General features: G+C 32.8%; 1 protein-coding gene across 2 annotated transcripts in view; it reads left to right on the top strand.

Annotated features, from left to right (window-relative positions):
* The window catches only part of LOC143072023 (DNA polymerase subunit gamma-1-like), a 36,915-nt gene extending 19,603 nt beyond the window's left edge, over positions 1 to 17,312 (top strand). For both annotated transcript variants that reach the window (XM_076246787.1, XM_076246788.1), the window contains exons 11-23: positions 3,637 to 3,856; positions 6,048 to 6,107; positions 6,814 to 6,971; positions 7,602 to 7,655; positions 8,191 to 8,308; positions 9,077 to 9,209; positions 9,508 to 9,614; positions 9,888 to 10,024; positions 10,685 to 10,714; positions 12,878 to 12,992; positions 13,835 to 14,086; positions 14,620 to 14,737; positions 16,834 to 17,312. In XM_076246787.1, coding sequence (XP_076102902.1) covers positions 3,637 to 3,856; positions 6,048 to 6,107; positions 6,814 to 6,971; positions 7,602 to 7,655; positions 8,191 to 8,308; positions 9,077 to 9,209; positions 9,508 to 9,614; positions 9,888 to 10,024; positions 10,685 to 10,714; positions 12,878 to 12,992; positions 13,835 to 14,086; positions 14,620 to 14,737; positions 16,834 to 16,943 — 1,612 coding nt within the window. In that variant the 3' untranslated portion in view covers positions 16,944 to 17,312. The remainder of the gene's footprint in view (positions 1 to 3,636; positions 3,857 to 6,047; positions 6,108 to 6,813; positions 6,972 to 7,601; positions 7,656 to 8,190; positions 8,309 to 9,076; positions 9,210 to 9,507; positions 9,615 to 9,887; positions 10,025 to 10,684; positions 10,715 to 12,877; positions 12,993 to 13,834; positions 14,087 to 14,619; positions 14,738 to 16,833) is intronic.
* Positions 17,313 to 17,749: the final 437 nt, after the last annotated feature.

Here is a 17,749-nt window from a genome sequence, read left to right as displayed (position 1 = left end):
AGTTTTTCTTCCAGTTAATATTACATACAGTCTGCAGTTAAAGTTTTTAAAACATTTATTAGATTCATAAACTATCCTGGATTTTTACCAAACTTGGACAAAAGCAATGTATCAAGAGGAATATTTATATTGATTTTTTTCCCTCATTTTTGTTGAGCCTGTGATTAACAGGAAAAGAAGGCGAGACGCTGGGTTCCGCGGAACCCTTAGAAATTTTTTTAATAATCACATGAAAGAGAGGTATGACTTTTGCTGATAGTTGATTGATTGTTGGTGTTTTAATGCCACTTTTAAGGGCATATCCAACAGTTTCAGGGGAGGTAATAACAAACGTAAACGTCGTCTATTGTTTCCCGTAATTTAACGTTGTTTCAACGACGTCATAACGGAATCACCATTGGAATTGCTATGGCCGTCTGAAAAGGGAGGGTTCTTTCATCAAAGGAAAGAGCACGGCGGGAATCGGCAAAAAACTCATACAGAATATTAACAGAAATTAGAACTCAAATCTTTCAAAGATATTTTTGTCCTCTTGGTCTATCATAAAAGAAATGCAATTATCTTGATCATTATAGACCATACTCACTTAAGTTTCCGTTTTATTGAAATTATCGTCAATACATGCAGTAAGGAACAACGAGAACAAATGCGTAATGATTTACTATTGCATTAGAATGCAAATTGTAATTAATTTTTTACCAAACTTTTCCGAGATTTTGTCATTCAGAATAGAAAACTCAAAGTTTGGTTTTACTTGAGAAAGATGAAAAAAAAAAAAGGTTTTTTGAGAAAAATAAAATACGGCGTAAACTAACATTCATCAAGCATTGCGTTGAAGTGCTATTAATGTACAGTAGCTTTTTAAATGAATACGACCTTTAACTCGTAAACAATGTAAAACAAAAGATGAAACTGTAATAATTTAAAAAAAAAATGAAATAGGAAAACATTGTAATATATACACTGACATACAAGTAGAAAATATCTGACGATTTTGGTGTTTAAGGTGTATGAGGAAACAAATATAATTTAGCAAAAAAAAAAAGCGGTGTAGGTCTTCATGTAGGTCTTGACTAATTAGACACGCCCTCACAAAATCAGCGGATCCATAATAGGATAGGAAGAAAAAAAAACAGCCATCGAAATACCATAATTCAAAATTGGGGAGGGGGGCTAATAGCTTAACTCAAGATTTTGATCTTATTCAACTTTATTCTAGTACGGCATACGTTTTACCGCTAGCAAACTCTTTATCATAATAATGTATCAATGATTTACTTCAGATCCACTTTCGCCTCGTCGTAAATATGCGTGATATATTTGCCACTGGAGCACGGGAGCAATCAATTTATCTGTTTCATATAGTGATGCATAATCATTAGTTCCAACTGATAATTGTCTCAAACAGTTTTTCAGTTTTGGTATTTTGTTTTTATTTATATTTTATTTTTAAACGAAAATTTTAGACTTTCTTTCCGCATTTTTTTCTTTCAATTCATTTGTTTGAATAATCAATAATAAAATAGAAGTCAACATCAGTAGTTACATTGTATGCAGGCAAACTAGGTGGATGGCAGTAGAACAGAAAACAATCTCCATTGTGTATATGCAATAACTCATATATTGAAGCGTAAAACAACGACAGTCATGCTTGCTTTTCGACCCTTTCGTTTATTCTTAAATTATTGTTTTACTGATCTCTTTGTTAAATAAAGTTTTTTTTTCATCTACAACTGCAAAAGGCGCAGCATATGTGTTAAAATCAGCAATGTGACTTATTTGAAGATTCATGTAACCGTTGTTGTTGTTTAGAGATTTTATTCGAAGTTCGTATATCCTTTCAACCATTTATTTAGATGTTTGTTTAACGTATAGATAGCGCGAAACTCTCACTGCACTATGCATCGGATATATGACATTTTTATTTCGACTAAACGAGGCTGCAAATTTATACATCTGAGCAGCTAAACGGCCACACCCAATTTTAGCAAAGATATACTGTCGGACGGGAGAAGTCCAGAGATGTGAATATATCCATACCCAAATCAATCCTTTTGTTTTGAAAAAGATTTAAAGGTATACATTAATACGACAGCAACCCAACGACCCATATAATTCAAAACACTAAGAGTCAACATACAGATTTTTGTTATAGCTAGAAGCCTATAAAGAATAAAAAGCCCGAAACTGCAAAATGAATAAATAATACGGAGTGAGTGAGTTTTTAGACAAGTGTTTGGTTGCAAAATTTCACGTGCTCTTTGTTAATTTCGATATGTGAAATTATAGACGGTTTAATATAAATCAGTATAAGCAAAACGCTTCATTGTAAAGTAACGGTAAAATAAATAATGATTATGAATGACGGACGTCAAGTGGCATACTAAATGAATGTTCAGAACAAAAAAATCAAATGGAAATATAATATAAAAATAAAACCTGCTTTGGTACTATAGACCGAGACACAGAAACGGATTTCTAACGTGTCATACTTTTGTTTTTAAAAGAGGGATGAAAGATACCAGAGGGACTATTTAAATAGTCTGTAATTCCACGGTTTGTATGTTTCACACCCGGGTTTCACAATTTTGACGAACACAATAGTAAAACTAACTGAATTGTTATCTCGTCCAGATACTGGTTCATTATAAATAAGAAGATGCAATATGAGTGCTATCGAGACAACTACCCAACAAAGTCACAGTGTAAATACATTTGTCTGCCACACCGTCGCACTGCCTTTGAAAAATTAGCGGGGAAATATAACGTTATTTTCGGAAAACGTCTTAATTTTTGGCGCAATTTGTGAGGCTTGCGGGAGGGATTGAGTAAACAATATTATATTTTTCAATTTTCCTCAAAAATGAGTATGGTGACAAATATTTTTCAAAACGTTATGACGTTCCATTTTTTTCAAAGAATAACATATCTTACTTTGGCCAAATCGACACCGTTAGAAATATTTTAAAAAATCGAAAATGTGCATTTCAAATGTTCATTTCTTGCCGTTGTTTGGGTTCACCATGACGTTTTTGGCTTTATTTGAGTAAGAATTAATGCTTTAAATGGTAAAGTTAGATTTTTCTTACCATCTTAAATTATTTAGCTTCAATTTGAGCCCAATTATACAAGTATATGTTGATTAAAAAATCATCATTAATTTTTTTAAATTAAAAAACGTTTTTTACTCCAAAATTGCAAAAATGTTCAATTTTCAGCAGCATTTTTTGCAAAAACGAAATCGACAACATATATTTTTTTTGGCAAAATTTGATTCTCTGTCAATTGAAGAATAAAATATCTTAAAGGGAAAAAATTCTCACCGTCAGAAATAAACTTGGATATGCCCTTAAGCACCACATTTGGGCTAGAGGGAGTGCCCAGAGTAAATCACTGACCTTCTATAGGAAAACTGAAAATCCCAGTCAATTAAAATTAGAGTCGAAGTGCATCCCCAAGAGCAGGGTTCACTGGCTAGTGATTACAGTAGGAGAACTACTTGGCCACTGAGGCCCCTTGCTGATAGTTGACATTACAAATTCTGTTAATGCAGGGCATATTAGTCACACACATGTAACTTCATTCAATCTATAATCAGAACATATTTATGTTCATGATGTTTTCTCTATTGTACAGATCTGTCTTCAAACTTTGTGGTCTTAATTACCCAGTGAAGTCAACCAGAGAATCTTTATTTAACTTGGAGGATACATTACCAGGATATGTTCCCCAGGCAAAAGTTGATAAAAACAAAATGGCAGAGGTAGTTCAGACTGGCGTGGATGGTAGTATGACCTGGGATGAGAAAAAAAAACATCTACAAGCCGCTGGAATCACACCTAGGAATATACCTCCTGTAGGTAGAAACTATATAAAGGCTGTACCATTTTAACACACATGGAAGCCAGAAGAGATAATCACCTGTAAAGGAAAATTAAAGTTTCACCTATATTTAAATTTTACTTGACATCTACCCAAAATTAAGATTTTATAGTGCATTGCCTAGATCCCCTGTATGTTTAAATGTCATTTAGTGATGAATATATACCTTGGCTTTGTTTTATTTGGTAGATAATAATTTAGATGGATTATTTAAGGTTGAAAAAATTCCTGGAAATTTTTTTTAAGGTTTTAGTGAAATGACATTTATATATATTCAATATATCCCAATTCATATATAATCCAGCTGGCCACGTTATTACCGGTGATCTCAATATTGTTGATAACAATTCCCTACAAAATGTGTTATCAAAAAGCCTAAATCCATCAATTGGAAATATAACTTTAAAATTTTGATGGATTCAGTCGAGGATTATGCCAGGCAATGTGCTAAGCGAGAAAAGGAAGACATAGACACTCTTTCCGAATGGATTAAGGCAGTGAGGTTGTTGATACAAATCAGAATTAAGAAACTGAATTGGTCTATCAATGCCCATGCTACGTCAATCTTTAAAGACCCAAATGTTGCAAAACACTTATCCTCCCTCCATGAAAAATATGTTATTGTCCCCGCAGATAAAGCCCCAAACAACATCATTTTTGTGCGTAAAACTCATTACATTAACTGCTTGATAAACGAACTAGGTATTGACAATTCACTTGGAAACTCAACATATACCCTCAGACACTTACCAAAGAGGAAATCCTTGATAATAATAGGTCTGTTCTATGTTCCTTTGGAATTTCAACCAAAGGTGAAGAACTGGATCTTCCATCACTGTATTGGATACCTTAAACATTCGACTTTTCTACACTCTACACAAGTATTCCACATTCCAAACTAAAATTCATATTGAAAGAGTTGGTATTGCTTTGTTTCATAAAAAAGAATGGCCAACGTAGATACAAGTATCTTGTATTAGGGAGGGATAAATCCTACTTTGTAAAGATCACTCTGATTCAAACAAAAAATTCTCTGAAACTGACATTATCAAGATGCTTGATTTCTTGATTGACAACATATTTGTTACATTCAGAGGATATGTTTTTCAACAGACTGTTGGCATTCCAATGGGAACAAATTGTGCCCCTCTACTTGCCGACTTGTTTCTTTATTATTATGAGGCTGACTTCATACAGGAACTTCTTATGAAGAAAGATAAGAAGTTAGCAATATCCTTTAACTCTACTTTCCGCTATATAGATGATGTTCTTTCACTAAATAATTCAAAATGTGGTGTCTATGTGGAACGCATCTATCCCATCGAACTAGAGATAAAAGATACTACAGATACAGTTTAGTCTGCCTCATATCTTTAATTACATCTAGAAATTGACTATGATGGTCGGTTGAAAACAAAACTTTACGACAAAAGAGATGATTTCAGTTTTCCAATTGTGAACTTTCCATTTCTAAGTAGCAACATTCCAGCAGCACCTGCATACAGGGTATATATCTCCCATGATTTTCTTGATAGAGGGTTGCTGCTCACAAGGAAGCTGCTCACAAGGAAGCTATTAAACCAAGAGTTCCAAATGGTGAAGTTGAAATCATCCCTTCGTAAATTTTACGGACGTCATCACGAGTTGGTTGACCGTTATGGAATAACCGTTTCACAAATAATATCGGATATGTTCCTTACGTCGTAACTACAATCCCCTTCCCTTTCATGAATGTGACCTACCGAATTAGACTAACCGGATCTGATATCACATAAGCAACAAGATGGGTGCCACATGTGGAGCAGGATCTGCTTACCCTTCCGGAGCACCTGAGATCACCCCTAGTTTTTGGTGGGATTTGTGTTGCTTATTCTTTAGTTTTCTATGTTGTGTCATGTGTATTATTGTTTGTCTTTTTCATTTTTGGCCATGGCGTTGTCAGTTTATTTTCGATTTATGAGTTTGATTGTCCTTTTGGTATCTTTCGTCCCACTTTTATAGATATAAACATAATTTATTACAACATTTGTAATAATCTTGATTAAGTCAGACACCACAAGCAGTAGTTCTTATATGTTTGAAATAATTAGGGTAATATGTATAGATGCTGCAGCATAATCATGACCAGATTCAAATAACTAAACTAACACTGTAATCCTTTTCAGAAAGAAGGAAGACATGACATTGGTATTCCAGGCTGTTGGTTCTATCAAATTCCACACAAGGTAGTCTTGCTAGCATTACCAGTGTTATTTCAACTGATCGGGCGGAGCTTTCGTTTTAATTTGCATAAGGACAGTCTATTTGAAGATGTGTGTGATAAGGATGATTGCTGTTATAATTGATTTCTAATCACTTATCAGTGTCATCAAAGGAATTTACAAAAGAATGATTGGACACTTCATTGATGAGTTTATTCTAAAACACCTATCTATAGATGAACTGGTTTATTATGAGCGAACCGGTTAAACTCCAGTCATGTGAAATAAATTGAGTAATAATCATTACACATTTTTGCATCCCCACTACTTGTGCTGTTGCTAATACAGCTACTGACTTCTTTAACCTTAAAAATTTATATTGAGATTCAATTTTCAGTTGAATTTTTCACAATATCCAGAAACCCAAAACTATATAAAAAAAAGTTGTTATATAAATCATTTGAAAAATATTTGTGGTGGTTGTATCTTTATTTTAACCCCTAAAAAATGTATTAAAAACACAAAGGCAGAGTAAAATAATATAGAACACCATAAAAATAAAAATCCCAACAACAAATGATAAGCTTCAAAATAGATACTTAACAGTTAAAAAGACTAAAAACTACTTTATTATGAACAAAAATACAATGATTCAAATACAAATGTATCATTATTTATAATTTTAATAACAGTAAACCTTTTCTAGTATAGAAAATATTTATTTTTTCAGGATGGAAAAGGAAAAAATGTTGGCAATCCTCTAGCCAAGGATTATTTAGCTAAAGTAGAAGATGGTATTCTCAAAGCTTTATCTGGAACAGATGCTAATAGGGCTCTCAAACTCAGTATTATGTGTTCTTATTGGAAAAATGCTATGAAAAGAATCGAGTGAGTTATAAAACATATAAAACGTGTAGGGTATCTTTAAATATATTCACAGTGCATGATGAACTTTTTCTAATCAAATAAACTCATCAATGATTTTTACATTTTTACCAGACATGTTTCAAGTGATTTAAAATGTAAAACTTGTAAATTATGCTACAACATAAAGATTCCTTTTTTCAACTATCATCTTTTTTTTTAGGGCATTATGTTTTTTGGTCTGTATGTCCTTTTGTTCAAGGTAGTTTTTGACGAATTTGTCCAAACATTTGAAACTTAGTTCACATGTTCCATATGATATGATCTTTCCAATTTTAATGGCAAATTAGAGAGTTTTGACCCCAATTTCATTGTCCACTGAACATAGAAAATGAAAGTGTGAGTGGGGCAGTCGTGTACTTTTGACACATTGTTAAAATTTTGAAGACAATATTTGTGTTATATTTATACTGACGATTATGGAATTTCGGCTTCAACATAAGAATAAATTGTTGTTGTTTTTTTCAGTATATCCATATTGTTGAAATTAAAAAACACACAGCAGTCACTCTCAATTTTTCATTTGATAGTAAAGGTATGATGAGATAATGTGAGACTGAGTACATATCGGCAATTATGAATTTGATTTTACAGGGGTCAAATGGCGTTGGGTTTAAAGAAAGAAGACCTTCCATCCAATGTTATAAAGTATGTAATTATAATATCATACATTTAATATAAACATATGAATACTTAGTATTGAAATCCATTTGATGTAAGCATTTAAAGTTAGTTTATTATTTTACACTTGTGAGAGCTGCACTGAATGTATTAAAAATGGAATGATCATTAAAGTTATTTAATTCCTGCATTATAAGATCTGTATTATTATAAGTTCTGCCAATTTATAAAAAGACATAAGTATAAATGAATAAATGATTTGATTTGATTTTTGTATTTTGAATGCCCCTTTTAAGCACTGCTCTTGGGATATAACTTGACAGCCAGTTTTTATTGGTGGAGGAAGCCGGAAATCCCAAGCTTTGATAGGAAAACTGACTATCCTAGTCAATTAATATTGGAGTCAAGTACACCTGCACAAGCAGGGTTCGAACTCACAACCTCAGTGTTGACTGGCTAGTGATTACAGCAGTAACTACTTAGACCACGCAGAGGCCCCTAAATGAATAAATGTTTACTTTACTATTGTAAATAATGATAATTTATATTTTTTACACTGTAGTTCTAGTAAATATGAAGAGGATAGATACTATGGTGCTATAGTCCCAAGAATTGTATCAGCTGGAACCATCACCAGGCGTGCAGTCGAGGCAACATGGCTGACAGCAAGTAATGCATATGTAAGGATGCTTTAGAATTTTAGTTTCAACAGTATTTAGTAATGAAAAATTGTATAACAATAAAGTATTACAATTTTACATGAAATTCAAATATGGCATTTGGAAACAAGTTTGATGAACTTTTATAAATCTGTCTCCCAATTCATAAGAATTTTGAACACCCTGGACTTTTAATTTAAGATGTTGGACTTGATAAGTTACAAGTTCAATCATTATATAAAAGGCATCTAAGGGAATGGAAATATGTGTCCCATTCTTATTTAAGGGCCAGCTGAGGCCCACCTCTGGGTATGGGATTTTTTCGATGCATTAAGACCCATTGGTGGCCTTCGGCTGTTATTGCTCTTTGGTCTGGTTGCTGTCTCTTTGACATATTCCCTAATTCCATTCTCACTTTTATTATTAAAGTAATATACTTTTGAATAACTTTTCAGGCTAATATGGCAAACATATAAATTAATTTGGTATCAAGGTTTATTCATGACTTATAGTCAATAGATTTTTTTTTAAAGATCGTTGAGAAGTAATGTTTTCATTTACTCAGCTGATCCTTTCATCATACATTATCACTCAGTTTTCAGAGTATTGAATTAGAGTGTTCCGAAACTATCAAGAGATAATTAGATTAGTAAATTAATTAATCATTAATATAGCAAAAAATATACGTGTTAATTTGAAAGAAAGAATCCTTTTATGTTTTTGATATAAAAAAATAAATTCTATTTATAGATAAAACTTCATAAATTATATTATTATGTTTATTTTTAGCCTGACAGAGTAGGAAGTGAGTTAAAAGCTATGGTGCAGTCACCACCAGGGTATAACTTTGTAGGAGCTGATGTAGATTCACAGGAACTCTGGATTTCTGCAATTATAGGAGACTCATATGCCAAACTTCATGGTTAGATTATTTTGATAGAGAAATTATTGTAAAAAATTGAAAATGGAAATGGGGAATATGTCAAAGAGACAACAACCTGACCAAAGCGCAGAAAACATCCGACGGCATGCATATGTTATAAGACAGTTATTGCAATTTTTTTAAGAAGGACAAAAATGTTGATTTTTTTTTTCTTTTGTACTTTTTTACATAAAAATACACAATTTTAGAAAATGGAGAAGATATCTAAGATTTTGTAAAGACCTATTATTTTGTAACTGAATGTTTCAAAGCTACCTACAGTATTACTTTCATGCAGGTTGTACAGCTTTTGGTTGGATGACCTTACAAGGAAACAAAGCTGACAAAACTGACCTCCACAGTAAAACAGCAGAAACAGTTGGTATCAGTAGGGATCATGCTAAGGTATAAAAACATAAGGCACAGTTACATGCATAACACACCTATAGTTATTTATGTTGATTAAGTGCTACCTATATAAATACAGAGATGTGTGTTTGCCATAATGCTGCTGTCGATTTAATTTATTAATGAACAGGTTGATATAATCTGGATAGTTCAGTGCAGAAAAATCACTAATGCTGTCACTTTGATATCTTAAACATGTCAATATTTATGTATTTGACTTAAAAATAACTATTTTTTACACATGTTTTATTATTATATTATTTTAATTAGGTGTTTAACTATGGAAGAATTTATGGAGCAGGACAGAAGTTTGCAGAGAGATTGTTGATGCAGTTCAATCATCGACTTACACCAAAAGAAGCAGCAACTAAAGCTAAGATCATGTTTGGTACAACAAAAGGTAGAAGGTAAGATGTTCATGCTTAAAAAGTTGACATTTTGGACAGATTTAACAAAATGTATCATATCTGACATCATCTAAGGAATCAAAGCAATACTGTAAACCAACTTTTTTTCGCGGATACTTTATTTTGCGTTTTACCCTTTCTTGACCTCTTTACGGCTATTTAATTTCGCGATTATCTGATTTACTTGATGAAGTTTATTAGGGAAAGATCCAAGTTTCACATATTCACGACGATTTATATTCGCACTATTTTTCTACTCGCGAAATTCGCGAAGATTAATCGCTTGCGAAAATAATTTGGTTTACAGTAATAGCAAGAATATTGTGAAAATTTAAAAGACAGATTTTTTTATGAGCACTAAATCACATTGTTTTATTCTGTCTCAGACAGTTAGAATTAAAATTCACAAAGAGTAATGCCATGTTAATTGTTTAAAGCTTATTTTCGTTTGTTTTTTTCAGCTATTAATTGTCACCCATGTTGTTCATTCAGTTGTTTAATCTGAAATGAAATCTTTGTAAGGAAATGTTTGTTTGTTGGGAGCAGAGGAATATATTTTGTCAGCTCTGCTCACTTTATAGTCTGATAGGTTCATAACATTCATTATAATTTATTCCATGCAATTTAATTGACCATTTAAACAAATCTTTTTTTTTTCAGAATAAAAGGTGGTAAATGGGCAGAAGGAACGTAAGTATAATTTAATTACAGTGAAACTTCTCTAAACCCGTCCCTCTTTATACCAGTTCTCCCTTCATACCGGCCAAAGCAACAAGTCCCAGACGGCATGTATGTAAATAAACGGTCAGGTAACCTTATAAAACCGGCCACCTCTTTAAACTGGATACCAACCGATATTTGTGTAATCAAAATCGATAAAATATCACCTCATAAAACCGGCCTTGTCATTTGTAATCATTAGTCCATACATTTTTTGTACATAATACTGTTATATAAACAAACAAGTTAGTCCGGTCAATTAGGACACCTGCATGACCACTGAGTAGTGTTAACCTGTCAATGTTAAATCAATACCCGAATTAATTATTGGTTTAGAGATTATGATCTTCACCCACGCTAATCAAAAATGATGATGATTAGTTTTCATTAAATGTTTTACCTTGGCTACTTTATTTGATCATTTTAAAAATTAATTCTTAGGCAAATTACAGAAGTTAATCACTTTGATCTTTCAAAATAAATCTTATATATGTCGTGGGGATAAACTATTGATGTTTAATTTATACTAATGATACACGCTTTTAGTAAAATAAAAAGGGTAGTAACTGCAATTATTCATCAATTGTCCAGTGAAATGTCAACGTGTAGAGTTGTCACTTAGTGATTAAGTGAAATTGATAAAAGATCATGACTCAGTCAGTACCTAAGCCATCACAGAGAGAGCTTGCTGAAAAGTATAAAGTAGGCAAGTCGACAGTCAGCGATATTCTACGCAAGAAAGATACTTATCTGCAACAGTTTGAGCTTAATTCTAATTCTTCAAAGCAAAGATTTAACACCACCTGCAAATTCTTTGATTTATGAACATGTGTAGTGCTGTAATGTTTGTGTACTGCTTTTAAAGATTTAACACCGTATGGTACCGATGTTTTTTATATGTGTCAAAACAAATGGAAGTTTTTAACGACCTTGACTGGCTATACAGCCCTCGCATGGTCGGCTCGGTGCCCGAATGCAATTGGTGAGTGTTTGAATAATTTTTGCCGGCATCGGTCAGGAACAGGTGGTGGTGGCCATTTTGGAGGTTGCCATCTTGGTTTTGTGAGTTCTTTTTGGTTTGTTTACCTTTTTTTTTGTTATTTCTTCACAACGGCTGCTTTCAGGGCCAGTTTGGTCAGCTTGGTAGCATGCTAACCTTGATGATGGAGTACTAGTAGATGAGTCTTGGACATAGTACTAAAGATGACAGGAAGCGTTATCAGAACCAAAGCGGTGAGGCAGTGAAATGAAGGTCAATAATCTAACACCTAGGATACAGACCTCGTACGTTAATCGACATAACACTCCCCTCATCTACAATGGGTTTTGGAGTGCATGTTAACGCGAGAATACGCCAACTACTACGTTTACTGTGCGGCTTTGGATTTGTTTCTGTCATCGAAAGTAGTAAGTCGTTGATCATCCAACTGCAAACCCTCATCGAAGATAGTGGGTAAAGGAGAGCTGCTCTAGCACATCCATACAGCTGTAACGATTGAGATGTGACTGGATTGATTGTATATGATGAATGTGTATGTCAAATGATTGCAATAATATAATATATTGATATGAAAACTGTTTTGTTATATAGTTGCATTTTATTTGTTATTCCTGCAAAATAAAAAATAAAAGTACAAATGATGTTTTATTATTTATTTCATAATCAATTTAGAATACAAAGCTAAATTTACACAACAAAACAAACTTTATGATTGAGGTACAATTCATGGTCAAAAAATACAAATGCACAAATATTAAAGGGAAGTAACTCTTGTTAATTTCAAATTCAACAAACCAGCCACCCCTGAAAACCGGCCAAATCCCGTGGTCCGACAGGCGGCCGGTTTTGAGAAGTTTCACTGTACTGGTATAATTAATCCATGGCCTGTTAAAATACAGCATGTATCAGATACGGGCTTATAATTTAGAATAGACGAGTTGAAAATTAAGTGTATTAAAATATGACTTAGAAATGCCAAATTTAGGTACAATGAAAGAAAATCTACTAATTAATAGTGGCACAAACATGGAACGAAGGTTTACATTTTATGAAGGTCACCATTTGATAAAGGTCTACATTTATCAAAGTACATTGTATAAAGGTCTACATTTAATAACAATTTAAATCTACAGTGAGAGTGAAATGTTCAACAGACTGGAAGATATAGCTACTTCAGATTTGCCTCGTACTCCAGTCCTTGGATGTTGTATCAGTAAAGCATTAGAACCAGATAATGTTGGCGATGATGTAAGTATTTGATCTCAGACTACCAATCATTAATAGTGATGTTTTATAACTTAAGTCTGCAATCTCAAGAGATTTGACCGGAAATGCATTAATGTATTCATCAAACAGTAAAGCAGTAACACTTTATTGTCTAAGTTAAAAATATGCATATTATTACTGAAGAAAGCATGAATCTTGCATGAAAATTATGTCAATTCAGTATATGACCTTGAATATACTTAATTTAACTAAATATCTCGATTTGGTTCCAATCTGTGATTTAGAGTTGTCTCCCTTTTCACAATTTAGACTCAGGAAATAAAAAATATACAGCATAAAGATCAATCTGTTAATATGATAATTACAAGCCAGCTGATTATTTTTCTCTATTTTGTCATAACCAATCATTTTAAGATGAATAGAAGAAGGATCAGTTACTTACACATTAAACTTAGCCAACATGGATACCATCATTTATAAAAATAAGAAGATGTTGTATGAGAGCCAATGAGACAACTGTATATGTACAGGCTTCACCACTGAGTCTTATAAATGATTTGTAGTTAGCCATAAAAAAAATTTGTAAACAACACTGGTTGCTTTACAGCAAAACTTTTAATCATTGATTTTAAGCACAGAAATTATTTATCCTGTTGATCAAGTCTTAAGCTGTATGCATGCACTGGACTTCATACCTTTTCTTCTGTTTTATTTAACAGACCTTTTTGAAATATTAGCACATTGTTCCTCAAAGTAATTTAGAAATTCCTTCTTTTTAGTGAACTAATATTATTTAGATTCTGAGTGCAATCTAAAAAAAATTCAAACTGCATTTTCTCCATCTTGTTATGTTTCTGTTTTAGTTTATGACCAGTAGAATTAATTGGGTGGTACAAAGTTCAGCAGTAGACTTCCTACATTTGATGTTGGTGTGTATGCGATGGTTGTTAGATGAATATGACATTGATGGAAGATTTGCCATTAGTATCCATGATGAAGTACGATATTTGGTGAAAGAAGAGGATCAGTATAGAGCAGCATTAGCCTTACATATCACAAATCTGTTAACACGGTCATTGTTTGCCTACAAACTTGGTATGGAAGATCTTCCTCAGGTATGTTTCACCTTGTGGCTGTGTCCTAAACATAATCTTTTACAAAAATCTTCTCTGAAACTACTGAGACAAATTTAACCATAGTTGGCCATTATCATTATAAGGGTATTTAGTTTAAACAATGTTTCCAATGACGCCTTCCAACTATCATGACCAACATGGTTAAAAATGGAACATAGGGGTAAAATGCAGTTTTTGGTTTATATCTTTGAAACTAAAGCATTTAGAGCAAATCTGACAGGTGGCACAAATGTTTATCAGATTTAGATTTTTCAGTTTTTTTAATTTTCAGACAAATCAGACAATCCATTGTTGGGTTGCTGCCCCTGAGTTAGTAATTTTATGGAAATTTTGCAGTTTTTTGTTATTATCTTAGGTATCATTATAATATATAATATATAATACTATTAATTATGATTTTAACCTTATTATACATGATTTCCAAAGCATCAGTAAATACAGGTGTGCGACACAGGCCCTTGAGAGCCTCTAGTTTGCTCAAATATTTAACAATTGTACATCTTTTATTTCAGTCTGTAGCATTTTTCAGTGCAGTAGACATAGATCAGTGTCTAAGGAAAGAAGTGACAATGAACTGTGTAACTCCCTCTAATCCACATGGAATGGAGAGAGGATATGGTATTCCAACAGGTATGTATCATTTTATTAAAATGATAGGAAGGGAGCATATCATATTACACCAAGTATATATAATCTTATCTTGATGTCAGGATGGAAAGGGAGGATAAGATGTTTCACAATGTCTGATTCAACATTTAAGTTAAGTCATGGAGAAAGATGATATACATCCAGGTATGTATTGTGACAGACGGGAAAAATTCAATGTATGGACAGGCAGTAAACAAGTCTATTTCGTTTGATTGTTTAATCTCAACTGAATATGATAACATATAACATAATAAAAGAACAATGTTAACAAAGAATATATTGACATTAACAATGGTTAAAAGAAAACAGTGTTAAAAGTAACGTTAACAATTGATGTGAATTAAACTGTCTCTAAATCCAGTGGCGTAGCTTGCATGTATGCTCAGATGCTCAAGCATCCACATGATTTTGACAGGAAAAAAATATAAATAAAGATATGTTCGCAGCAGTGAAACTCGGAGGTATCCGTATGTAACAAGGGTAAGGATATGAGGATAACATCCAATTATTTCCGAAGAAGTATGCTTGCATGGTCTTTTATTAAGGATAATTTAGTTCATGTAATAAAACAAGATGGATAAATCCCAGAAAAGTGTTCTCGATTTTTTTTGCTGCGGCAAGTGCAGAGGACGATGCACAGATCCTCTGACATGTTTCATCTGAAATCGAGCCTAGTGGAGCGATGGCTTCTACAACTGACTAACAACATAACTGACAACTAACCACCATATCCTGATATCGTTTCCAGTGACATGAAAGACGACGTGGAAAAAAAACTAATCTGTAATATAGTGTGATCATTCCCAGGCTTATCAGTAAATTCCAGTTTCTATCTAGGTCCACATATTAATTTTATTTTCAATAAAAGAACAAAGTTACTATGTCCCCTGTATTGCACATATTTTATGTAACCAAGGAACAAGGGCAATAACTAATAAAAATAATGTTTTTCCTCTTCCTTTTATTTTTAATGGAGAAATAAAAGCTTCAGAGAAAATGCAATGGGATTTCCGTTATAATTTATATTTCAAAAGGTCAAAGCTTAGGACTTATTTTCGAAATTGTCATTGCTGATGATATAAAAATCTGGCAAGAATTGAGAGTGCAAACAAGACCGGATTGACGGACACCAGGAATTTCGATGATGTCCCCTGCGACGCGTTAATGGAATCACTTCAGTTCCTGTATTCCGAAGTGCCGCTGTGATGGGGCCGTTTTTTGAGAAATGCTAGAAAAGAGGTAACTCGAATAATTCAAGCCCTTTCCATGTCCGATTTTCTCCCACAAGAGTTAATGTAGCCTTCGTAGATCAGCGGAATATAACGACTGAATTATTCGGGTTAGGAAAGGGGAACACTTCAGTTCCTTTATACAGAAGTGCCGCTGTGATGGGGCCGTTTTTGAGATGTCAAATATAAGATTGGTGGGAAACTTTTACATCAAATAAATAAATTATGAATTACATTCAATTTCGAGAATTTTGAGAAAACATTAAAATTTTGTTGGAAATATAATTATATGAATTGGTTGGTATTTTGAAATCAAACAAAAATCTAACCAGTGTCGGATTCAAGGGGAGTACATGTGCTTACAGGAACAATGTCTGGGGGGGGGAAATCTGCATAAAATAGTCCAAAAAAAAATTTGCCTCGCTCCGCTCGGCGAAGGCATCCACATCATTTCAACCCTGGCTACGCCACTGAAATCACAGACATGTAACATCTTATCTACATACCATTAAAAAAGGATAAACAAGTACGTTTTCTGTATGAAATGTCTAAAGCATAAGGTTTGTGTGATAAAATAGATAATTCTGAACTATATGACAAAGACTAAAAATACAGAACTCGTCAATATCAATATCTTCTTGTGAATGATGTTTTCTAAAGTAAGAAGTTATGAAGGTAACAATTTCCACATATACAAAACTTTATTTTAAAATATATAAGTAACAGTTAATTTTTAAATTTGGAAAAGAAAGGGGGTGTTTATTTTTACAAGAAGAGTATTCTATAGGAAAGATAAGCATGATTCCTTATTTATCAACATTTTGTACCTATTTTTTTTTATCATTGTAGGTCAAGCATTTGACATCATGGAAACCTTAAAAATGACTGAAGGATCATTATCTAAGAAAAACATACCATGTGAAAATGATTCTAATGTTGAAAAGAAACAAGCTGTATAACTGTTGATCAGCAAAAGCAGTTACTAAAAACTTCTAGTTGTTGAATCACTACTAGAACTAAAGACACTACAAACAAATAGATCTCAGTTGAAGCTTGAACTGAATAAAAATTGATGAAACTTGAGCTGAATACAAATGGATGAGTCTAAATTGGAGCTTGAACAATATGCAAATTGCTGGATCAAAAGTTTTTGAAAAAGAAGTGGCAGACTATTCACATCTGGATTCTTAAGAATCTCATTAATTCAAATTTATTAAAAAATAAACTGTTACAGTTCTATGGAATTCTCAAACAGAACTGTTGAAGAACAAACTTTATAATTCTTTTGATGGATATCTAAGTTGTCAATAAAAGTGATAACAATTCTATTTTCATTTTGAGCAAGTTTATGAGCAATTTTATGTGTGCATGATTTTTCTTATTATTCTCCTTCCCTCTGCATATATCTACCTGCACAGTCGTTCCATAATTCTTGTATCTTGGCTTTGAGATGAGAGCAGACATTATCAGCAACGTCACAATGTCTTAGGTGAAGTTATCAGTGATGTCACAATGTGTAAGTTATCAAGCTTAAAACAGTCTAAGGGAGGTGAAAAAGACCAGTAATAGAACAATAAACAGAAAATGAGGTTATCTTAGTATAGATACTGTAAAATATCAGCTGCTTGACACAATTTGAAGCCTTTTAGCTTGTGTGCTACGCTCAGTGACCAAAAAGGTTCACATTGTGGCCTGCAGCCGATATATTAATATATTAATGACTAGAAAATCTGATAATCTATACTTATAATCTGTTTATTCTTGA

The sequence above is a fragment of the Mytilus galloprovincialis genome, chromosome 4 (genome assembly GCF_965363235.1).
Source record: "Mytilus galloprovincialis chromosome 4, xbMytGall1.hap1.1, whole genome shotgun sequence".
Classification (NCBI taxonomy): Eukaryota; Metazoa; Mollusca; class Bivalvia; order Mytilida; family Mytilidae; genus Mytilus; species Mytilus galloprovincialis.
The sequence above is the reverse complement of the archived record's forward strand: the minus strand, read 5'-3'. Positions and strand labels throughout refer to the sequence as shown.